The sequence below is a fragment of the Ciconia boyciana genome, chromosome 2 (genome assembly GCF_034638445.1).
Source record: "Ciconia boyciana chromosome 2, ASM3463844v1, whole genome shotgun sequence".
NCBI classification, from domain to species: domain Eukaryota; kingdom Metazoa; phylum Chordata; class Aves; order Ciconiiformes; family Ciconiidae; genus Ciconia; species Ciconia boyciana.
The window spans coordinates 83,164,871-83,190,073 of NC_132935.1; the positions used below are offsets into that span (position 1 = coordinate 83,164,871).

A 25,203-nucleotide genomic window follows, 5' to 3' on the forward strand; every position below is an offset into this window, starting at 1 on the left:
TTTCTTTCACCCAGTGGGCAATCTTTCTTTGCTCTACGCACACTGGCTTTGAAAACCCACCAAAATTCTGCTTCAGAAAGGCATTCAGCTACTTCCTGAACAAAAATGGATGTTAAGCACACGTTAAGCCCAGGCTAATGCCTTTTCCTGAGCAGGTGCATTGCAGCTTGGGATGTAAAAGACAAGAAGAATTCACACTGAAGCTAAATCATCACAATGTTGTTATTACCCCTTTTAAATGACATGGGCAGGATAGTGCCCCATTCCACGTTCAGCCTGAAACCAATGCCCTCTTGTTCTCTTCTACAATAAGCTGTTTATGAAGACTCATACAAATGTGCAGGCAGCTCCTGAGGGGGATGAGCCCAGGCCCCAGTAAGGGAAGCTACAACAGAGCTCTGGCTCCCAGTGAGGTCCTGATGAGCAGTTGGTTAAAACAATTTCAGGTTCTCACAAATATATGTCCCTAAGGTGCCAAAGCACTGTCCAGGGCCTGTGTATAAATATTGCTAATATACTACGTCTGAAAATATAATGGGAAGCGCAGCCTAGCTCTGTGGGTGAACGTTATCACTGTATTATTTGTAAGTCATCATCTACAAAAATGGGATGAAAGATGACATCAATTGCCATCAGAATATTTCAGATTCTATCTCTTACAATAACTGTAAAACAATAAAATCAACTTTCCCAGTAGCATCTCCAAGACTCCTTAAGCGTGCAGAGGAATGGAGGAAACCCTTCAAAATTATGCAGTTGTGGGGAGAAGAGAATGAGGAGGAAGGGCGTTTCACACAAATATCAATCAGATTTTACAAAATATTTTTGCTACCTTATGGTAATGACAAAGCTTTTTCACAATTCTAACAATTGACAGGAAAACTGCAAGTATAACACTTAATTCAGCAAACTTTACTTCTGGATCTGTTTTTTGTTCTCTCTCCACTACGGAAGCCCTGGGAGTGCCAAGAGGAGCTACCCAGAGAAAAAAAGAAGAGAAAGACCTCTGCAGAGGCCTGGGGGATGATCCTTGGCAGTGATGGCCTGATGTTTGTAAGCCACTCTCTAGTCCTTTGCACCTGGCGTTTTTAATATTTAGGATATCTCAGATCCTGCAATGGGGAATCTTCTCCTGAGTATGCAATACCTTCACATCATTTGTTAAGTCCAAGAGCACAAATTCCCAAGAAGGAGGGAAGCTCTGCACACAGCTGTTGTCCAAAATCAAACTTGCAAAATGAGCATGCAAAAACACTTGGATTGTTTTGTTTCTCAAATTAAAATTCCATTATTTTAATTAAAATAATTCAGAATTTTTTTGGAAGAAAAAAGTTGTGGGCAAAGTTCAGGTTATCCGGTAGGACATATATTGAGGTCTAATGTAGCTCTGAAAAAGACTCTCAGACTAGGATGGCAAACACACTTAGAGCTCAACTCTGCTACATGAACACAGGCTAAAATTCCTCCCCATGATTTCAGCCACTGAGCAGGTATCATGCAGGTGGGTTTACTAGTATAAGTGAAGCTCCCTGCAGAACAAAAGTGTTACGTCACATGCTCAATACTTATAAAAATGATAAAAACCAGCTACCACATTTTAAGTGCTGATCCTCACCAGCGACATCACTTGTGAGCAGTGGCAGAAAATTCAAGTGGCCTCTTTCTCCATGAGTGAAATCACCAGTCAGTGTCTAAGTGCCTTAGACAGCAAATTCCTCAGCACAACCATTAATTGCTGCTCTAAGGGTTTCAAGAGCACCAATAGGCATGCGCAGCTTCTTTTAAGGCCAAAAGTAATTACCATTACAACTACCTCTCTGCAGCTGTGCAGTCTAAATCCTGTCCCCTCAGCTTTGTATAAGCAGCAGTCCCACAATATGCACAGTCAGATTATTTTACCTTATTTTTTCCAAGCTGCCATTCAGTGCTTGTGTTGTCATACAGACGAAGTAGGACGGCACATTTCTCATTTAAATCTTCGGGCAGAGTTAAGTTTCTCATGAGGACTTTATACCTGGCAACCAAAAGTATTTATTACTTCCTTTAAGAGACAAGTTCTATTTTTGCCATATGCTTTTTTGTTATTAGATTTTCACTTTATTCCTTAACACAGGAATGTTGATTTGGTACCCGTGACTCACATCCGAAGTGCACAAGACAGTGTGTTTACCTTTTATAAAAATCTTGAAAGGGCCTCCGGACTGGGAAACCAGCCCTCCGAATCCTGACTGTTTCCAACATCCCAGAATAGCGCAGCTGGTTAAGCACCACCGTCTGATCAAACTGGTCTGGCATCTAAAACGAGCAGGTTCAAAACAAGGATTTTAACAGAAATGGTTAAAGATGTCAGGGGAAATAAAGAAAGGGCAAATTATATGAATCTGAAATGCACAAAGGCTAAAAACTAGCTACGCAATGTTTTAAAGGACATTAGCAGTACAGAACATAAAAATATATCTACATGATAAATGTAGAAAAAAAATAAAAGGGTAATTACACAATATAATTTCCATAGACACAACATCTACAGCCATTTAATCCAATCAGCTACCTTCTTCCATTTCTTGTATATTCGCAGGCCATTGCTGTGCAGAAGAAATGACGGAAAGAAGCACAGGCAGCTAACAGGTCAACAGCTACAAGCTTGGTTATTGTGTTTCTTTAGCAACTGAATTTACAGTCCCTGTAGATGATTCCAAATGTTGAAAATACACAAACACAGTAGTGTGAACAATTTTAGAAAAAACAATCCCAGAAGGTCAGAAAAGATTTAATTTTTAGTGTAGTGACACTTCATCTACTATGGACAGGGATGGAAGTTTGCCAACGGTACCTCAAATCTTAAATAAGTTGTATTTCAATGAATTTCTATTTGCTATTCTGAAGAGCAGAAATATTTTCATCTGTAAACAGAAAAAAAATATCTGCTTATCTGAAATAAGGTGCCCTTAGTTTGCATGCAGTTCTTTCAGCATAATTTTTCATTTAGAAAACAGATAACCCCAGCTACTCAGTCATGAAAACCTGCGAATACTGATCAGTATGTCCCTGCCCCTGGGACCTCGGGAATCCTCTCGTCCCATCTCAGAGTCCCCCGAGTCACCTGTGCTCTCACCATGCTTTGAGGAAAACCAGCCACAGCCATGCAAAACTACTCAAGATAGCTGACAGAGAAGTTGTAGATACTCCATCCCTGGAAACATTCAAGATAGTGCTAATCACTACCTTGCAAAACACCAGCAACCCTGATACCGAAACAACACCACATGTAAATACACCATTTAATTCCTCAGCCCCAAAGTCCACTTAAACACATCAGCTGACCATCCTGCACAGTCATTTGCAGGGCTGGAGTACAGTGTTTAGTATTTTGCAAGAAGCTGTTTGGAAGGCGAGATGTCACAGATAGAGTCAATGTTTTATAGAAGATCTGTAGTTCTTCAGCTCATAGAAATGACAGCAAGATCAAGCCCTGAGCAAGTAAATCAGAGGACTCTCTTGGTGTTTATTAACTGGCTTTAATCATACCTCTTGTTCAACTTAGCAAATAAATTACTTCCCAAAATTTTAACTTCTCAAAAGTAATTTCAGGAAAGCACAGACGCAAAAGTTAATTAAAAATATCTAGTCTAAACTTTTCCATCAGCGCCTTTATGCATAAAACAAAACAATGTGTGCCAGTGATAACTCAGATTTGTTAATTAGGTAGCTTCAAGAGTATTGATAGATTAGCTTCTACGTCCCTCCTTTAAAAGGCAAAATGTCTAAACCAAAATGTTGCTATTCTTCCTTTCATTAATTTATTTTCTGGAGCAGAGGTGGGAGACTTCTCTGTAGGCACAGCAGCCCTTCTGCACCGAGCTGTCACAGAGCTGCACGGGCAAACGCTTCCCCGGCACTCACCATTCCTCCGACAGGGAAGGACCTTCCAACCCTTTCCTTTGGTACTGCGGCTAAAATTCATATGGAAAAACACCACAGCCCAGCCCTTCCTCCACAGTCAATAGCACTGAACAAAACTGAAAACAATTCGTGTTTTAAAAAGTGGCTGGTCACCATGGTGAGCCCTGCCTTGCCTGGGGTAATTAGTGCTGCGTGCCGGCAGGACCTGATCTAGCCCGAGCAGGCGGACGGGGGCTACGAAGAAATTCAGCCACCGCCAGCAGCTGCTTCTGCCTTCCCTCTGAGACGGGTGCTTTGCATCCCAGGGAGACTCAGGAGCTACATCCACTCTGTGCCACTCCAGACATCGTTACATTAATGGCTCTGTTACAGAAGTGACTTAACATTTTATTTCCATACCTAAACATATAAAAAACTAACATTCTGGAGGGGGGAAAAACGCCTCTACGAATGATGCAAACTCCCTCTTTCTTCTCAATGATGTGTTCCATTTGGATTTTGCCACCACGAGTAAAATACACCACAAGCAATATCTTTGTGTTTTACTGAACACACAGTATGAATGCTTACAATAAAGGTATCGATACTGTCCTGACTGGTATTGCCAACAGTGTTGTCCATACGTGCCCACCCTACGGCAGTCAGGTGTGTTAGGGAAGTAGCCTTGCAAAGCTGCCCTTCGAATGTCCGTGCACACATCTCCCTGCCTGTTTCTATGCAGGTGGCTGATGATGCTGACAGGAAAGGGAGGGAACGAACACAGATGCGCACACAAATCCCAAGGAAAAACATTCGCTTTTTGCCTTGTGTAACCCAAGGCTGATGCGTGCCACAAGCAGACATAGGTCAATACATCTTTTTTCTTTAACACTACACCTGCTTTTAGTCCTTGGCTCGTTGGCTCAAAAGGTGACATTCTTCACAAGACTTGCAAACAAAACAAAACTATTTTCAGTGGGCTGCGGTGGGGAGGCAGATGCATGGATGGGAGTGGGGATACACCAAAGCCAGGCAAAGTTTGGACATCTGTCTTACAAGGCAGCCTCTCAATTTGCAAGGCAGCACCTCCTGCTTTGAGAGCCAGATGGCTGCTGCACCATCTAATCCTTTTATTGCCAGCCCCAGGCACTTAAAAAGTCAAAAGTCAGCCACAGGGCTGGCTTGAAAGCTCATGTTACTTTTCAAAAAAACTTTCTCTTTCCATCCTTGTTTTGAGTCGCAGAGGAAGAAGCAACATTTTCATGACCTTTTTCCAGCAGCTAGAGAAGTTAGAAACAGCCCTGCTCTGTCACCACACGCTGGGATTGTCACACAGTCACCTAACTTCAGAAGCCTGCATTTTAAAGAAAAGCATGACACACTGCAAGAGATGTTAACACGGTATCACAGTGGGGCAGCATAAAGACCATTGCAATTCTAATTACATAAGCATAGTCCTCCACTTTACATTACTAGTTATTTTTAATTACTCACAGACACATGAGGCTATTAAATTGGAGGGTCAAATCCTGCCCTGGCATATCACTGGATTTACATCTGCAACGAGTCTGGCTGCTTTGAGTAAACCAGGGGTGGTGGTAAGAGATGTGCTGGACTCCGATTTTACACTTGGAATACAGAGTAGCAGAAGATACTCCCCATCACCTGGGGGTTTTTGACTGAGCCATCACAGCAACTCTCCAGCCCTCACCAAAGAGGAGAGCTGCAGCCAGTCAGAGAGGCACCCGAAATCCGAAACGCTAAAATGCAGCCATGGTTTCCCACGTCTAATGAAAACAACCAGAAGAAGTAACAAATGCAGTCCTGTGCACACCACCACAGCATCCAGCATATCCACCTTATGACTTGGCGATACATTGCACCTCAGGTAGTTTTACTCCATGGATGAAGAGGATTTCAGCCTCAATCATATAAATGCTTGCAGACAGGGATAACCTTTAGCATAACTTCCAGTCAACAGGACTCCTCATACTTAAAAAAGTCGACTGCATGTGCATTTATTGAACCAGAGTGCAAGTACTGTATATACCCCACTGTTAAACTGCAGACACTTCTAAGACAGAGAATGATGACCATCTCCACTTCAACGATGCTCAGTGCAGCGCTAAGGAGTTAAACTTGCTATAGTATAAAATCTCCATGCAAAGGGTTACCTATGCAGCTGATGCTCAGTCTTGGATCTTTACTGGTGCTCCTTCAGACTTCCTATGGTAAGCAAGCTAACCTTCAGATTTACACCAAAGTAACACAGGACAGGACTCATTCTGGGGTCTGCTAAACTTTTACCAGCATTGCTGTAAAAACTGGATTTGTTTCACAAATGAACACTTGGGAAGAAATTGTATTCTGTAGGAAAATTTCAGGTAGACAACAGAACCATAACGGATTTTAAAACAATATGTCTTCCAAAGTAAAAATCTGAATTAATTGCTGAAAGTAAGACTCCTGCAAAGTAAGATCAAATTTGTAAAAGAGAAGGCAACAGAAAAGGAAGTCAACTGATAGCTTCCAAAATTGTCCGAGAGACGCAATCAATTTCAAATCAACTCAATTTTCAATAGATATTTCACTTTTATCAAGGAATGGCAGCACTAAACCACTCCGACACGCAAAATCACCAGACAACAGCTAGACTCACGGGGGTCACAGCCACGTTAGGGCACTGAGCAACATCAATGTGAAATTAATAGCTACAAGTCAGGTTTGTTCTACCTGATAAAGGTGTCTTTTGTGGTGCACTCTTTCATAGCACAACTTGTAATTTATCATTTCCTGAATCCAAAAGTCTCCACTGAATTTGCGCCAGACAGCACTGAAGCCAAGGCTTTAATGCGACCTGGAGTCTCTGCTGGCGAGACTCTGGCTCTGTAAGCTGCTAAATGCTTGCTCTGATCTGTTGTGAGCCTCCTAAAGGGCAAAGCTTCTGCCTGAAATCACAATTAGAAGCAGCCATTAGGACAGACATCTAACACCTACGCATAATTTTCATGATAAAATAGTTCCTTAGATTGCAGTCTGACTAAGGCTTGAAAAAATGCCATCCCTTTTCCCTGGACAGCACCCTTAGTGGAGACCCCAAGCATCCGAGTAACACACACAGAGAGAACACATTTTTTTGTTCCGTGCATCATTTGCTCCGTTCAAACACGGAGGATACCTGACTTCTCCCCACGGAAATCCTTCTTCCTCCCTGAACTCCTGGCTGCCTCAGAAGAGTACAGGCACAATAATGACAGATGACAGCAGCCTCACGGATCTTCTGTAGGCAGGAGGAACTTCACAGAGAGATTGGGGGGGGAGAAAGAAAAAACCCCCAGTCCCTCGTTTCTAGATTCCTCTGTGAGAACATGAGTAGGACTATGTCAGCTTTGCTACTGTGTCTAAAAAGTGCTGATTTTCCCGGTTTAGGAATGTGTTTTGTGAAGACAGGTACACAGAAAGAAAAGATGAAAAACAGGTGAGAGGATGTGAACCAATAACTTTTCTCAAGGTCTTAGTTTTTTACATCTGCTATTTTAGTCCTAAAATGAAGTCTTGGCAATTTTACTCTGGAGAAAAGCAGCAGAAATCAAAGAGAGGTCAGTCTTCTCCTGCATTAGAGTGGGTTTTGAACTTGTTTTCACATCCTAATATGTCCTGATATTTCTTCAAAAATATGGGGACTTATTAAGCCAGATGTTTTGAAACAGTCCTCATGGTCTTCTGATCTCAGTTACCAGCTCCACAAGTCAAAACCAATGCTGGGCTTTCCTCCCAGACAAATTTGAAAAGTGTGAATAAATTAACTTCTAATATATAATGTAGCTGAACTGATATGAAAATTTCTGTGAGCCCATTGTTTGCCTTTGTTAAAATCACATTACTCTCAGCGATTCTTATCCATATGTACTGCTCGGCAGCCTTTACTTGTGCGGAGGAGTCAAGCCAGTAACCTGAAAGAAGTGAAAGGGAAACACCTGCACTTGCAATAGCAAAATGCACTGTAAAGCCAGGACAGGCAGGGCGAGGGCAACCTCCCTGTCAAATCCAGAGACTTCAACTGCAGTGCCATGTTGGTCACCCTCCAACAAACCATTTCACCCCCGGCCATCATTTCTTCAGTCTATTTCTAGCCATCGTTTCTTCAGTTGCTTGCACCGTAAACTTCGACAGCATCGGCTTATTCAACAGTTTCAACCTCAGAATTGCTCTGCTTCCAGCACAAGGAGCATGAAAACCTGTGCACGTCCTGTCCAAGGATCTGGAGCTTCAGGTCCCACTGACCTAAGAGCACACATATTTCAAGGAAAGAAACCCTCTACGGTCTTCTCCAGCATGCAGCTAGCTGTAACTGGAACAGGTTCAGGTTAAAACATAGACAAGTTTGATGCCTGCTTTGTTTTTGAAGACATTCCCTTACTGTCCCAGAGTATTTGTGTCCACACAGACAAACACCGTAAGAGTATAGGAGAATAAAAACAAAAAACACGCCACAGCTAAAAAGTTTATTTGGTATTTCTACTGTATGGCACTGGCAAGTCAAGGAATATCTGGATAAACCTGAAATAACAGTAAGTGTTTTGCATGTCCAAAGTTCTCCTGGTCTTTATCCACACACACAGCCCAAAACCCCGTAAAAAGCCTTTAAAAATTACTAACACTGCTGGTGGTAACTTGCTAGAAAAAGAGCGTAGGTATATTGCAACGACACTTGTACCTCAAAAAATTCTGCTGCAAACTCCAGGCCAGATTTCACTGCAAACTCAGTAATGATATGCTGGCTCTTTTATACAGTCTCTACAGGTCTGAACGTGAAAGTACTGCATTTACTGACAGCAAGCGTTTACACTATTAGCTGATCTTCTTTTCAACTCCAACTACTGCATCTGACCTGTGTGATTCATCTTCAAGCCCGGAGTATTTCAGCTAAGAGACAGACTTCAGAATTAGCCACTCTCATGCCACAGGTTAGAGTTGCCTGTGCTAAAAATAACACTGTATAGAAGGAACACTGTAATGTTAGAGTTTTTCCACTGTACCAAAACAGTCAAAGGAGGAGACTCAAAAAACAAATATGAAAATGTTTTTGTATTTATATTCAGCCTGTCACACAGCTTACTTTACAAGCAAGGACATCCCAAGGGTATTTTTAAGACAACCATCTTGAAGCAGTACATTACCACACTGACCATTTGCACTAGTGTTTAAAGATTTCAACTAGGTCAAGACACTGCTGAGTTAGGTCCATCTACAAAGCTGCTGTAGTCATATTTCAGGTCCTGCTTGGCTATATATAACAAAGATAAGAGCTGGAACTAGCTTCACTGTTGGAGAAAAGATGCTCAAATGATTCTGACCGGCTTGCTGTGATTTCATGCTTTCGTCAACAAGGATCAATAAACTCACAGTCCTGGAGCTATTTAATCTGCTTTTTATTAGTCATTGTTACTGTACTCTTGCATTGCAGAGTAGTCTTCTTTCTGTTTGGTTTGTATGGACTAAATGGTACCCCTAAGAGTAAACACACAATAGCCTCTTTGCAAACCTTCCTTTCTAAAGGTATACAGAATTTCTTCTAAAGGAAGACAGAATTTGTCTACCTCTCTCATATAAGCCCAGAGGAATGCTACCTCCTCAAAATGACGGAGTAATTTCTTACACACTGGTTAAAACTTCACGGAATAGGAATGGATTGTTAAAGGCACAGGCTTGAACACCAGAGATATTTAAGTTTTCTAAGTGCATGTTTAGAGCTATCTACGTGATTGCCTAAATTTTCAGCTGAAGTGAGCCCTTGTTGCTTGAACACATTATGCAGGGAGTCCATTGAAATGCACAGCAAGTCTCACGGGCTGTTTGTCCCAGAACAGCAACTGCAGGACCAGCCATGGGAGACCGATAATTAAGAGCATTTAGGAAAAGAGGGATTTAAGGTTTGAAGCCGCTCTGGCAGGATCTCAGCGCACTGACAGACGGTGCAACTCGCAGCATGGACCCCAGCTGGAACTTTTCATGGACCCTCCTTCTCCACCTGTGAGTAATCTGTTGCCATTTCATCTGAGGTCATCCTCACTAAAGCCTCCAGTCCCTGCAGACTAAACCCCAATCTGGCCTCATTCTCCCCACATTGTGACCTGTCAGCAGGCTTCTCCTGAAGAAAATCAATCAGGCTGCCTGATAGCCACAGACGTACCATGAAGAAACATGCTGTGAGGTACTAATTGCAAGGACAGCTGTCCTTCCTTACCGACCCCATGTCAAGACCGCCAACACCAATGTCACCACTGTTCACTACAATGGTCAAGAAAACAACTGCACACACTGCTCTAGGTCTGCTGAGGTTGCATAGAGACCAATTGCAGATGGTGAAACCCTGACCCTCCACATCAGCAATGACATTAAATAACTTACATGGACTGAGACCGCACCCTTATTTTTCTTTTCTTTTCTTTTCTTTTTTAATTTTTCCACCATACTTTCACTCCTCCACACCAGACTTTTCATCCACACCTTACAAGTTTTTTTGTTATTTGACAGTTTATTGGCAGGCTGGGCATATAAGTCCATTTCTATATTCAAAAGCAGTAAATCATATTTTAGGATGGTTCCTCTAACATGGTTTCTTCAGATAATGGTGTTTAGTATCAAGCATTTATTCCTGAAAGATATGAAGTTCCATCAGGGGATAGAAAATGAGGATTAAAATACTTGAGAGAACCTGTTTAAGATGAATTTCATCTTGCATGGCCAAAGTCTGACATAGCTGTAAAACCTTTTCTTGCAACAATCTGTGTCAGAACCTAATCCTGTGTACTTCTAATACCTAGCGTAGTGTTACTACAAGTAATCTCACACTTGAGTATGTGAAACCTTCCATCTAGCTAGCTGGAAATGCTAACACAGTATCACTTCAGCAGTACATCCTGAAATAGTATCACAGATAACTTTGATCCACATTATCACAACTCTGCTTTCCCTGGCAACACGAAACTGAGCAACCTTTTTTCAGACTGCAGCTCCATACGGGGGGAGAGAGGATACAGGGATATTGCCTCCTCTTCTCTACTGCAGGTCAGTAGAAAGGAGGAGGTCGAAGAACCTCCCTTCCAGCCACAAGAGCTCGTGATACACGGGTGGAGGGAGCCAACATCGCACTCCACAGAGGGACAAGAGACATCAACTCGTGGAGCACAAGGAGAGCAGAAGAGGATTCTAAATCCAAATCTCACTTTATTCTCTGCTTCAGTCCTGGGCACCCACCCGCTGCTTCTCTAGATCTGGTCCCACCCTATTCCTTTAGGACCACATGCCTGAATGCCATTTACATCTTGAGAGTCTTCTATTTTGGTGCATTGCTTTAAAGAGAATACTAAAAATTCTCTGATATTTCAGAAGCCAGTTTAGTGATTTGTGGGCTAACCTGTGCTCCTCAGCTATGTGACTGCTACTGAAATGTTGTGTCCAATTTTGGAGCACGATAAAGGAGACCGCTACACTGGAAACCACTTAGATAAGAGCCATGAGAATAAAGATCTGAGTTAAAAAAAGCAGTAAGGGACTTCAATAAAAACCTTGAGGAGCTCATCAGTGAGAAAGCTGAGAGGCCTTGATAGTAATCTGTGAGTAGCTATACCAAGAGCATACATTCAACAACAATTGCTAACATACAGCAGATAAAGACATAAAACCCAGGAAAATCAAAGCAAGACATATCCAAACTAGAAGGCACACCTTCTTCTCACTGAGTGCATTCATTGGAAGAGCTTACCCATGGTGGTGGGACCGTCTAAAGCCACCAGACACTTCAAAGAAAACACGGGATGTCCTCCTCCTTCCAGCAAGCGTTAATAGTTTCCTTACAGTTTGCCACGCAGCGGGTTAGACTAGAAGATCTAACTAGTCCCCTTTCAGCACTCCAGTTGTGGAAATAATACTACTTTTATTTATTTGAAGAAGCTTAGTGCTGACTTCTGTAACCTTTGATACTGGGATTCCCAAAGACCGACTCTGCACCAGGGAAAGGACCAAGACACAGAGCTACTGGCCTGCAGCGCACAGTGCAATCCAGAACTGCGCTTCCCACATGCAAGCTTCGCCTTGGCAGGAAGCAAGTTCATTATTTATGCAAGTATTTGGCGGGCCAGCAAGGGAAGTTTGGATGAGATTTTACTGTGGCTGACGGTCTGCGAAGACACAGGCTGCAGCACTATCGACTAGCTTAGATTAAGTCATTACAAAGCCTTCACACATTCACCCTGAAATAATAAAAGACTTCTCCACATTATCAGATCCAATGGTTAAAAATGGGAAAACCCCTGCAACAATCATGAATCACACCTCTGCAAACTATAAGGTTTAAAATAAGAAAAAAGTTTGGGTTGTCTTTGATTTCAGTGTGGAGTGTACAAGGCCATGAGAGCCAGCAACTTCCTAGCTGAAAGTCAAAATCAGATTCAAGGAACGTTAAAAAGTTAGCACTTGATCGCACCCGTTTTCAATACTGGGGCCACAAACAGTTTCTTCTTCTCCAACGCATTTCACCCCTGCACACGGTTCATTCCCTCAGTGGCCCATAAAAGACGCCTACAAAGCACAAGGCTGACATAACGCGCAGACTTGCTGCTCAGTGCTTTCTCAAGCAAGGAAACGTTCCAGTGCAATTCCTACACTGAAAAAAATATATGGTTTTACAGAATTATCTCCTAAGGAGCCCCTTCTCCTCTCCTTCCTGTATCGAGCCTTTTGTTTGAAAGCTGTAATGGGAAATCAGCCAGGCTTAAATCACAGCCAATATCTGATACGTGTAAATGAGGAACGCCACAAAATATTCAGCCGAACAGCTTTGGGTTGCTAGGACACCGGAGGTCGGGCAGCACTGAAAGGGCAGATTATTCCCACCCCGGCGCAGGCACAGGGCTCCATTCACGGCGGGGCTGCTGCCTCCGGGCTGCTGCCTGCAAGGGTGCCGCAACCTGGCCCTCCCGGAGCACCCCTCCGGTCTGGCTCCCCAGGACCCCGCACCGGCCCCTGCCAGAGCGGCCGGCATGCAAGCCCCTCTGCACCAAAAATGCCCATCAGGCCGCGCATGGTCCGTGCTGTTTTTCATCATTACCGAGGTCTCGCTTCAACCTGGGGGAGCCCAGGACACCGGGGGTGCCCGAGACCTATGCTGCAGCAGACTTGCCGTGGGTGGTCTGGGGATCTGCTTTAAGTTTTAAAAGCATGAGGAAACCCGTAACACTGCAGTTAAGATACTTTTTAAGTCTAGGAAGGGGAAATTCAAGGTTACAGAAGGTGATGGGGATCCCTGTGATCAGCACAGACATCTACCTGGCTGACAGCAAGAGTTGCATGATGGCCCAGATAAATGACCCAGCTCAGTCCCATGTAACCAGTATGTTAATTACTCCTACATCTTATATGTCAGCATGTCTCAGGTAGCGTCAGTCTAACTTTGGCATTTTTCTTAGAATTTGGTCCTTTGAGCTGCTGCTTTTGTATCCCTACACATTTTGACATTATGAATTCAGGACTTGCCTTGCAGATCTGCAACCAACTAGACAAGGGGGTATCAAGACCAGTGAAACGTGTATGTGTGTGTGTTTGCGGGGAAGGGACAGAAAGTGAAGTAGTTGTTTGTTCTTGTGTACATTCATTTCACAGAAAAAGGCAGCATACGTGCTCTCCTTGGAGTGCTTTGTTATAACACAACAGTCCCGTCCCATCCCCTAATTAAGAGCTGGAAAGTCTCCTACTTGAGTTCTTTGATGTTTCTGAGAACCACATCAAAATCAAATTAGATATTTCTGATAATTCTGAAAATTCCATCCTAAACCAAACAAAAAGCCCCTTTACTGATTTCTTCATATATCACACAAACACGAGTAGGAGGAGCTCTGCAGATCACAGCTATCTGCGCTGCCACAGAGGCCACACTGAAGGCACAAGGTGAGTCAAGATCATCTGGGCTACAACAGCAGGTAGCTCCTGCGCTTCCTGCAAGCATTGCTAATAATCGCATTTCGTAGAGCAAAAAACCATAGCGATCTCATTGCTATAGATTATATATTGGCAATCATTAACACTTGCAATGAAAGTCACCATATATTTTTCCCTCACAAAAAAATTGCACAAACTACTTGTTTGTTCCAATTCCTATACATCTGTGAAATAAGAGTTAACTACAGAGTAAATTAACTTTGCTTTATTAGCATGGTTCAGAGTTATCCCCAATGGATGGGAAGAAACCTCCCTTAACACCAATATGGTTATCAAACTAACTATTAACTGATCTAACTACACGTATACATATACAGAGAGAAAAAATGAATTATAATAGATGGTAAAATTACATCAGGACCTAATTAATTTAACATTCAACCACCTTCTGAGTGATTCAATTGCAATGCCACTGTTCCACAAAGCCTGCAGAATTACAGGCAGGGATGCTGGTTAATGGCCCTTTGTTTCTCTAAGGCAAGCTCTATCTTTTCTTAGTTACATGAAGCACCCACTTAGTTGACTCCATCTATTTTTAAGACGATGCTGTGGAGACAAGTTCTGCCCTTATTTACGGTTTTACAATCTGCCACGTCACATTTAAATAAGAATACGTCTCTTCCTGCCCTAGAAGTGGATTTTTTTCTGTCCCTCTTCCAGATTTTCTGATCACGGTGAAAACACACCGTTGAGACTCCATGATCGGTTAGATGCATTTTCCCTGCTGACATACCAGCACTACGTTCTCCTGGGACTGGCCAGCAGCGTGGACTCCATGCCACTGGAGCAATGGATGTAACAAGTCCTCCCTCCTCCTCTGCACAGAGGAGTTGCAACTTTAGGCTGGATGCACAACTGTAAGGGAGCTGCACATATGCACATATGCCTCCCTCCTCTTCAAAGCTGTGTGACAAGAGGGATCACAGCTCCAGGTACTCTGGTATGTGCTGCCCAGCATGCCCACAGCAGCCTAAAACCAGTAATAACTTAAGCAAAGCATTTAGATGTGTGCTTAGAGCTCAGTGAGGCCAATGAGGTGTAGAGATTTAAGAATCTGGCTGACTTGAGATGCGCTAAGTTGTGCACACTAGCGGTCACAGGGAAATGGCAATTTTGGATGGCTGAACAGCCATTTCTCCCCTGAGAAATTCCTAGGCTGGCTTAAATATGCAACGAAACATAACTCTTAATGTTTGAGTCAGAAAGAGACACTGAAGATAGAATCAGCTTTCCTAAACATGACTTTGTTTGCTACGTGAATTGTTTGCTTAGATTAAAAACTTCTGTGAAGCTAATTTAGGTGCTAAACCACTTTTAACAAAAATCATCATTTCTTGCTTTGAAAGACTACTTAATTAATGAGGCTGGACACCGTTTCTTTTTGGCTAAACATGCACAAATGGTGTGGCTGGCAAGCTGCAGATGGACATACTTGTCCTTTTCATGCTGAATCTGGGGCAGCCATTCATTCGAGAAAGCCCGTATTGCAAAGGATTTGGCATTTAATCTGGCTTTCTGAAAGTGGATGTCTTCTCTCAACCCATCTATTTTATCTCTGCTTGACTATTAAAAGTTTTGAGACCCCCAAAAGCCCCTACTTACCACATACTTAATGTTTAAGATCTCTAGATCTACAGAGAGTAAGTTTCAAAAATGCCACGATAGATATCATTATGTAAACAGTGGAAATATAACACAGCACTACGAGTTTGGTGAAGAAAACTTGCCTTTCTTACACTGAACATTGCACAATGCTCACAGATGTGTATGACTATCCAAGGTGGCAGCCAAAATGAAAAACTTCCCGGTGTCCTGGATGATTTACATGATGCAATGGGCTTCTTGGCTCACCAGCAACTTCACAGACCTGAACAGAGCATACGCTTACCCTGTACTTTGGACTGAACAACAAAACTAATACTGTCCACAGAGCCCGAGGAGTTGTGGTGCTACCACCTGCCCAGCAAAGCTCCCGTGAGAGGCACCAGCTGCCCAGCTCCCTATTGCCTGAACGGGAAATGCACATCAGGAATGTGGAGGAGACAAACCAACAACAGCAACCTCAAACCCCATCATGCACCAGCCAAAAACTTCCTGTAGTTTAGGCTGACCACCGTCACACAGCTACGACTCAGCTGATGTCCTGAAACATGGACTTTACAGTTACTACCTTCCCCTTCATACAACTGAAACCACAACCTCATTTCTGTAATTCTAATGACAGTGTTAGGAATGGACCTGCCTTGCTTCTTAGGCTTATAAGCTGCCTAAAACCACCAGAAACTGTAAATTCTGAGTGTAAGTTAGACAACAAAGGTAAGATGCTTTGATGAGCTTTCAGCAAGTGTTTCACATTTAAAGTGTCACCTTGTGAGGTGACTGCAATATTCTGAAGTGTACTTAGCCCTTACAAATTCATCACAGTGAGGTTTTCCCCCATGAAGTCTTTGCTCCTTTGCTGCATCCTGTGACTAACTTAAGAAAAGCCACATTATATATACACACACATAAACAGATAGATACAGGTAAAGAGAAAAAAGTTTAGCAACTGACCCAAGTCTATTCTGAAATAACATTACCTCCTGCTCTTGACATGGATTTTGTGTTCTGAGGGTAGCTCTGACAAAGGTCTGTGAAAAGCTGGGACAGTACTATAACTTTCAGATAATCCCCATCAGTAATCTAGCTGTATTGGAAATAAATCATTGTTGTTATGCTTCCATTTATGTTACAGGTTGTAAATAAATTTTTTTGAATAAGCCAACAAATGAGAAACAAAACAAATCTTATCTTTTTTGAAACTAAGCAGTTTTAGCAAAAGAAGTACTGAATACATATCATTGATGTTCCGCAAAACAAAAATACCTACATTTTGACCACTGTTACCACTTGAGGTTTAAAAGGACACATCTTAACATCAGTGAGAGAGGAACAACTACAAGTTATGAGAACCCCCTTTCCCAGTCCCATAGGCACTTTATCAGATCGTATCTCCTCCACCTAGATTTGCAAGGCAAATCTAGGGTTGCTCTTCTTAAGACCAGAATAAAACTCCCATAGACTTCAATGATGCAGGATCAAACCCATTCCCTTCATAACAGGTTCTCTCAAGCAATTTTATCCTAATTTTCTACCCTGTGGCTGAATTCTAATGTTTGCAGAGGCAAGCTCTTTAAGTGGGAAAGCAAGGAGCAAAATGCAGATCCCAGAAGCAAAGGCAATCAGTGGTGAAGAACAGAGCTATTTTACCTGCTGGGCTGGGGGGTTTATTTCATCGGGGGTGGAAGGGGGGAACTGACACAGCAAACAAAGTCAAAAGACACTGCTGTTACAATGTCCTTTCCATTACTACTGCAATTAATTCTTTTTTTCAGGCATATTCCATTTCCTGTATTTCTATGGCGAAAGAATTACTGTCTCAAATGTGCCCCATCAAGTTTCTCCAGTAAAACTACAAAATTAATTTAGACTTCTAGGTGCTGCAGATATCTCACTGGACTCCCCCCACCCCCCAACGCACTTGTCCCCGGTGCTGCGTTCTTATCATGTAATCAAAGCAAAACTACAGCCATGCCTTCTGCCTTAATAAATTACAGGAATACTATGGTCCTAAACTTTACATAGCTGGTTTTCCTGAATCTATGCCATGGATTGCTGAACAACAGAAAAGATCTTTCTCCAGAAAGCAGCCCATCACTATAACACAGGTCGTCCCCCCTCTGCACACAGAGCTCTATTTCTGCTTTTTCCCTGCTCTGCGAACAATCACTCCTTTAACTTTCAAACAGAGTGTGACTTATTAAAGCAGACCATTTGGCAGCAAAGCTCTCCTGGCATTCGAAAATATGATTAGACCAGTAAATTTAGTTGTTTTTTCATAAACTTGATTCTGCATGCATTTACCCTCTTTAAAAGAAAATACAAGCCCAGAAACATTTCCAGTACAGCTTGCTCAGCCAAACGCCAAGCACCTTCTTTTCTCTTTCTACAAGTCCACTGCAGCTGCAAGTATGCAAGATTAAAACTATTAAAAAACCTGCACGAATTAAACCCCTTACCTTTTAAGGCTTTTTCACCCTTCAGCGTTCGCCCATTGTGAAAAACTGAATCTTTAGCAGTTGCAGCTATGCACACACATACAGACACACAGAGAACAGGGCTTTCTTCAGCTCACTGGTATTTCAAGTCTTTCATGTGATATCTTTGGCTGTACTTGCTTAATTCATTCCTGCTGTTACTCAAAGGAAGTCAAGCCTAGCGAGGGCTGGCTCTACAGCAATCGCTGTAGATATTCCTGACTAACAGGACACAAGGGCTAATCTCACCTTATAGGCATCAAGAATGTAAATATATTTCACAGCCAACAAATTCCTAAACCTTAAGAGATAGAATGCACAAAATGCCCTAAGACACAGTTTAGCAAGGGAGTTACGAACATTAAAGTTTTTGCTAGAGAACAAGTACTCTGTTCCCCAGCTATGCTTCTGGAGCTCTAAGGATGGCTATTTATCATGGACTGTGCATATTCCCTTGCAGTAGTTACCATGAGAACACAGCAAACAGGATTTGAATGTAAATTGCCATCTTGAGATGTGGGGGGATTTTTTTTTTGTTGTCGTTAAAAAAGAAAACTTCCAAAGTTTGATGAAGTACACACTTTTCCCGTGCATACATTTGCATGACAATGCTTGCAATTCAAATACTTGGTAGAGTGCAAAAGAAAGAAGAAAAGCCAAGTTCTTTGCTCAGTATTTATAAAAAGCAAATACTTCAGACTTGGGATCAGTAGTTGCAGTTCCACAAATGCTCATCCATGTCACACAATCACATATGAAGGAATTAATAAAACACAAAAAATCCATCAGGTGGCACAAAATGCAGAATCATTGCAGTGCCTGAGGTCAGCCGGAGGCGGTAAGACCCTCTGCTGCTGACAGATCGATTGCTGCGGCAGTCAAAATTCTTCTCCCTTCTAAATATTACACTGAACTACACAGCAAGTGTTACACTTCAAAAATACCCCACCCCTAGGCTTCTTATTTTCTCCCAGAATTGTTCTGGTACTTTGCTGTTCAGGCTACCTCCTCCCTCCCCCCTGAAGCAGCGTTTGCTCCCCATGCATCCCCCCACCCTGCTCACAAGAGCACACCGCCACGGTTACTATCTGAGATCCAAAACCGACTCCCACCACTTGCGGACAGACTCCTACCAAATGGTCTTTCCAGGAAACCTGGCAGCTGCGCATGTACGTGCTTCAAAACATGCAAAAATCTGTTTGCCTGCACTGCCTGGAGTTTGATGCAATCTTTACAGCACAGCGTCTGCTCCCTCCATGGCAGCACCCCATCTCAGCTCTCTATCCCCAGCCTTCAACACCTCAATTTTAAAATCCTTACACCACGGTCACTGAAAGACAAACTCTTATACACTTAGCAAAGGGATGCCTAGTCAGCCCTGCTTAGTAAACAACAAACCTTGATGAAGAGGGAGGACATGCCTGTCTGGGTGATTGCCTGGAGAGTGGAATGATCTATTTCAGCCCGGCAAGCAGCAATGCTCTGAGATGGGGACAAAGGGACAACCCAGAGGCTCCCGGGCAGCACAACCGACACGCTGCACCACAGAAGTGATGGGAGCGATCTTTTGGAGGCGACACAGAAGACAGGCACTGCCTGTGCAGCATGAAAGTCCTTGCAGGAATCGTCTTGTTCCTTCAGCCAGGGATTCAGATCCACACGTAACATTACTGCTGGCACTTTGCGAGCAGGAGCGATTGCTTTCCCCACACCCACTCTCCTTATCACTTTTACCTGTAAAGTCTTCTAGCGCCTGACCTAATTACTCAAGTGATGTGCCAGAAAATGATGCAGCTGGGACATACTCCACAAGTCTTGATTTGAAGCTATGTAATTCTGCAAAACCCAAGGCGACAAGATCCAGGTAGCTGAATTAAGCAGCGTCGGCTGGGCACGATGCCACACCTTACGACTGCACCTTCCTGATTATGAACAATAAAGCCTTATGAGCTAGTTAAAGGGCTAAGGATAAATAGCTTGTATTTGGCCCTGTGCACTTGTTGGCCTGCGAGATCAGGCCAACATGCGATGCTTTTGGATAATGGTTGCTCTCCTCCCAAAGGATGAGCCTGACCCAGGCTGCCCCAGCAAGCCCCATCTGTGCTCAGAGCCTGTGGCTCTGCTTCCTCCAGAAGCAATGACAGCAGTAATTGGCAGTCAGAAAGCCTTCTTAAAACAAGTATTTATTGAGAACAACTGAGATTAAAGAGAGATTTTTAAAACAGGCAGTAAGGATCTCTAATACATGAGCTGCTTACACAGCTGTAAATTAATACTACTAGACCTTAACTTTCTACAGATAGTACTGCACACACCCAGTAGCTGTACCTGGGCCATGTAATCTATTCCTTTTACTTTCAAAGTATGACAGAGTAGCTATTACAGTGATGATCAGGCTTTCTATTCCCTTTTTCTTACCGATAGCCCATCAAGTTTACCCTGTGATCTGCTAGGTCCCAGCACCAGAGAACATTGCAGCTTCAGTACAAAAGGACCACCCCAGGGCTCTGGAACTAAATGAGGAAACCATAAAGATGTCTCCATTTAGGGCCTAACACCTTTTAGTTTTTAACTGCGGCACACAGCATCTTTAAAAACCCACAAAGGCATCTACTCCCCAGTATGGAGACCCAGAGTCTGCTGAGTGACTGAGGTTGGTGTATAAAGCAAAGTATAAAGTAAAAGTTGTGGGTACAACTGCAGCAGGTTGTGCGTAGTAGTTTGAAGCTGGACCGCTTTATTAAGGATAATTTTTTAAAATAAAGACTTTTAAAAGTAAAGTTTTATCCAGATGCTTAGCAATCCTGTGCTGAAGGTATAGCAGAATATCCTTGAAGCTCAGAGTCACCCTCCCTGCACCTTTCAAGGTTTTATGTCAGTGCTGTTCTCAATGCAGCGGTGTGAGACTTGCAGTGTCCTTATCCGTATTTCTGCAAAAAATCTCTCTACAAGGCAAACTCAGTAATTCATACAGTCAAGGCTCAATATGACAATATTGCAATTCCAGCTTGACAACCAGTTCACATACTGCATTCACTGAACTCGTACCTGCTCCACACCCTGCACACAATCATGCTTGCAGATGGGGCCAAGCTGTTCTCTCATTGTTCCTTTGTACCATGTTCCTGAGCTGTACTTCTAACTGGTGTTTAGGATGGTATCATGCTATACTTACCTTTGTAATGCTTCAGAGCTATTTTAAGAGCACAAGTTTAATTCAGACGCCAAGAGAAATAGGTTTGCATCTTATTTCGTATTAGGGGACATCCTGCTTGCTATTCCAGGGTGTCTCATGGCTATTAATAACCTATGCCTCAAAGTACATTGCAGATGCCAATAGCTATACCTTGATCCCTTTAAATGGCTCTGTCCCCAGAAGCGATGTCAGCAATCTTATTGCCTTGACAGTAATTTCCCAGAATGAATATGCAACATGATAGGACTCCTAAGCATCATGATTTATTACAGACCTTTTTCTACCAGCCTTCCTTTGAATTGCAAAGTTATTACTAGTTTCACTTTTTCTGTTGCTCCCTGTAACCCCTACCCTGCAGTAGGTTTACAATACAGGTTTAACTTTGTATCATTTCTTTACCTTACCTAATTAAATTTTAAGGTTAAAAAAAATAATATTAAAAAACAGGCAGAGAAACAGAATTGCCCCTTCAGAGCTCAGAAGCTTCAGAGAAAGCAGCTTTTATCTCGCCAGTGGCAAGACCATCTCTGCAACAAGAGGAGTGAGACAGCCAATAAATGAGCAGGCAGGGAGGAGAGTAGAGACCCTGCAATCCTGTTCAGGTGGCACACACCAACACAGGTTTCCTAAAAATAGAAAAGTTACATTCTTGTCTACATCAGATATTTCATGCCAACTCTAATGAAGCCAGGATTTTGCCCGTCAGGACCAAACTGGACTTAGATCTGTAACCAGAGATGTGCATGAGAGAACAGCCACGTCTGAACCTGTTGAAGTCTCAAGAACAGGGAATTACAGAAGCAAGCTGTAATACTCGAGATTTTAAGAGACCAGCACAGATGAGGCCATGCAGATTCTGCAGGTGGGGGACACTTGCAAAGATTATGCCAATATATTTTCTGAAGGGAATGGAGAAAATATAATTCCCTTCTCCCTTCTAAATGGAGAAGGGAACTTGAGAAGGCACCTGAGCCAACCTGCTGAGGCTGGCTCCTTCTGGCCAACAGGAACTCTTCTGCCTCCGAAAACAGCTTGCATGGGAAGTTCGGATCTTAAATTTACCCTGAACTGTCTCCTGAGCGGCACCAAGGCTTAGCAACTTTATTAATAGCAGCAAGCTGGAAGAAACATTCAGCTGATGGCTGTAGCAATGGTTGTAGCTTGTTTTAAAAAGACAGAATTCTGAGGGTTTTTTGTTTGGTTGGTTGGGGTTGGTTTTTTTTGTGTGTGTTGGTGGTGGGGTTTTTTTTTTTTAATTTAAGGTGCACGAAAAAGGTTAGATGGAGACCAGAAAAGGCAAGGTTGCAGGGAGGAATTATTATTGAATAGAACAGGAGGCAGGAAAAGAAACATGAAACCAAGAAACAGAGAAAGATGTGTCAAAGTTCAAAAGCATGAAATGATACGTAGTTCTGCACGCTGCATTGAAGATAAGAGGAGTTGAGGAGAAAGACCCTTCATTAGCAGAAAATACTCATTAAGCATACCAAGTGGAAAAGTTTCCACGTTATGGCTAGTTCAGAACAGACTGGAAGCTGTGAAAACAGATACACTGATTGTTCAGGGGTCTCCCAAAGATTAATGGGTCCTCTGTTCTTCTGTCTGAGGCCTGCTCACTGAAACGTCTTATGACAAAAGGTCGTGTACTCTGTGTGCTCCCTTTAGGAAATTGCTCTAATGAGTGTAGAACCTGCTTTGATATGTAAATCTTCAGCGGTGTACTGCATATGCTGAGTTGTTTTTGCTTGCCACTGTAATGTATTTAAAAATTAAACTTTTGATCAATTAAAAAATCAAATAATTACTGTAAATTCTCAATCTCTTATCCAACATGAATACACTTTAATGTCTAGAAGAGCAGAGGAAGTACTGTCTGCTGCATGTTCTGCTTTTCAAAGGCTTGAATTTGTCTTCCATCTGCTCAACCTCATTCACCTACAGAATTCAAACATACTGCCAGAGTAAAACTGCTCTCGAGCACCACCGGCTCCTCCCCTCCAGAGTTACAGAGGATGCTCGCTGAAGGTGTGCCACCTGTTCGTACCCAACCCAGAGAGCAGCGATTAGCCTTTGCTCCTGATAACACAACTTCTGCTCTCTCCTTGCTGAGTCCCTCTGGTCCAGCTCTCCTTTAATGCTGCATATTTCAAAAAAGCAATTTAAACACCCCTTTCTTTTACATCATTTGTTATTTGGCAAGTGCTGTTGAAGTATTTTTTAAAGAGTGACATTTTATCATTCCATATGACCATCACTGCAGAGTAAAAACTATGGACGGAAAACAGAGGAAAATGCCCGGTGAAGATTTTTACTTTCTTTAAATTCCAGTTTCTCTGTTTCAGCGGCTCATCTGACTGTTTCAAACAGTTATGTTTCTAATCAACCCTGCACAGTGAGTCACATATGCAGTAATCCTTGGTAGTCCATGCAGAGTTAACGTGTCTCTGAGCCGTGCTGGTTCAGAGCTATTCAAACTGACCCACCTTATTTTCTTTTGTCTAACTGAAAAGAAGCAACAAGTTGTATGACAGGATAAACTATGAAATGTTTAACGTGATGTGCATCCACAGAATCCAGCAGAGCTACAGAGGAGCCAAATGCCATTCACATGCCTGTTTTTGTACCTGCACCGTTGCAGAAGGAGCAACACCAACAACATCACAAGACTGGCACTAAAAATCACTGTGTCTGTGAGACATGCAGGAACAGAGAGCAGTGCACAGCAGACAAAACTTAAAACAGTAAACCCCAAAAATGCATTCTGAGAACACTTCCCTGAGTGAAGAATGCCATCAACAAGTACTATATATGGCTTTCCTTCTCATTTTCCATCAAGTCTTCTACTGAATCAGCTACCACAGGTAAACTGTGTGACCCTTTTCTCTACTCTTTTTCTTCAAATAGGATTTCTTATTTGGTAAAGCCATTGAATCAAGTTAAATTTGCAGTCAAATTAAAGCAAATGAAAAACAAGGACAAACATTTTTGTGTAAGATTTCAGTGACATTTTATACATACTTTGAAAGGGATTGTCTACAGGAATTTCCCAATCTGTTCCTGCATACACTCCTGCAATTAGATGTGGTTTCCTGAGACTGAGGCTCTCTCAAGCTCCTTCTGCTTGCACAGCTGCTAATTCTGTGAGAACTTTATTTTAATGATAGTAAAATATATGTGCAGATACAGTAGCATATGCCAAATTTGTCAGGGATGGAGCATTCTAGTGGGAAAAGACCGGCAGTGCAACAAGGAACATGGGAGTGGGAACTCAGTGGTTTTCTTGCTATGGAAATGCAACAAGCGCCTGGTTCTTGCATCAACCATGGAAAATCCTTGTGACTTTGGTACTGTGGAGATGAGCCTTACTCGGATGCAAAAGGACAAATAAAGAAAATGTGTGAGATATTGAAATTCTTCTTATACTCCAGTGGTAGCAGGCGGGCGTTGTAAGCGTCATGGGGCTTCCATGTGGAAACAGAAGCAGGGAAGAAAACAAGCTTCCCAAAACTGCCCTCACTCAGTGATCAGGGGCTTTGCTGCACACGTACGCTCATTGACCCCAGCTGCCAGCCAAGGCGCTGCCATCCACATGGGGTTTGGCTACCTGGTGGCTGCACACCTCAGAGCACCAAACACTTCAGGATACAGAAAGCAGGTCGTATTTACTTCCTGGCTGTTCCCTCTTGCCAAGGTTCCCGCAATCCGCGTGCTGACACACCATGAGCAACAGTGCAAAAGCAGAGTTAAAAACAGTTAGCAACTGAAAACATGTGAAGTCGAGGATATACCACCCAGGTAATACAAAAACTTGCAATGCAATCTGCCTCGTTTGATGTTTTAGTGTCCTGATTAACCAGAAATCCCAGAGAAATGTAACATGTAAAACTGGATTTATAGCAGAGTCACCTATTTCTCAGTTGCAATGTGAAAACTATAAACCAGATTTGTTAGCACCCCTGCCTCTTGCATTTTTGACCCAAGCAGACCATACTGAACAACGGTCTATAAAGCCAGAAACAGATGTGCAAAATCCCAGAACATCAGGACCAG

At 42.7% G+C, this 25,203-nt stretch overlaps 1 protein-coding gene across 1 annotated transcript in view; it reads right to left on the reverse strand.

Moving 5' to 3' along the window:
* MYO10 (myosin X) overlaps positions 1-25,203 on the reverse strand; it is a 173,002-nt gene that overhangs the window by 31,212 nt on the left and 116,587 nt on the right. The window contains exons 20-21 of the mRNA XM_072853128.1: positions 2,171-2,295; positions 1,900-2,014 (exon numbers count right to left, since the gene is read on the reverse strand). Of these exons, the coding sequence (XP_072709229.1) occupies positions 1,900-2,014; positions 2,171-2,295 (240 nt within the window). The remainder of the gene's footprint in view (positions 1-1,899; positions 2,015-2,170; positions 2,296-25,203) is intronic.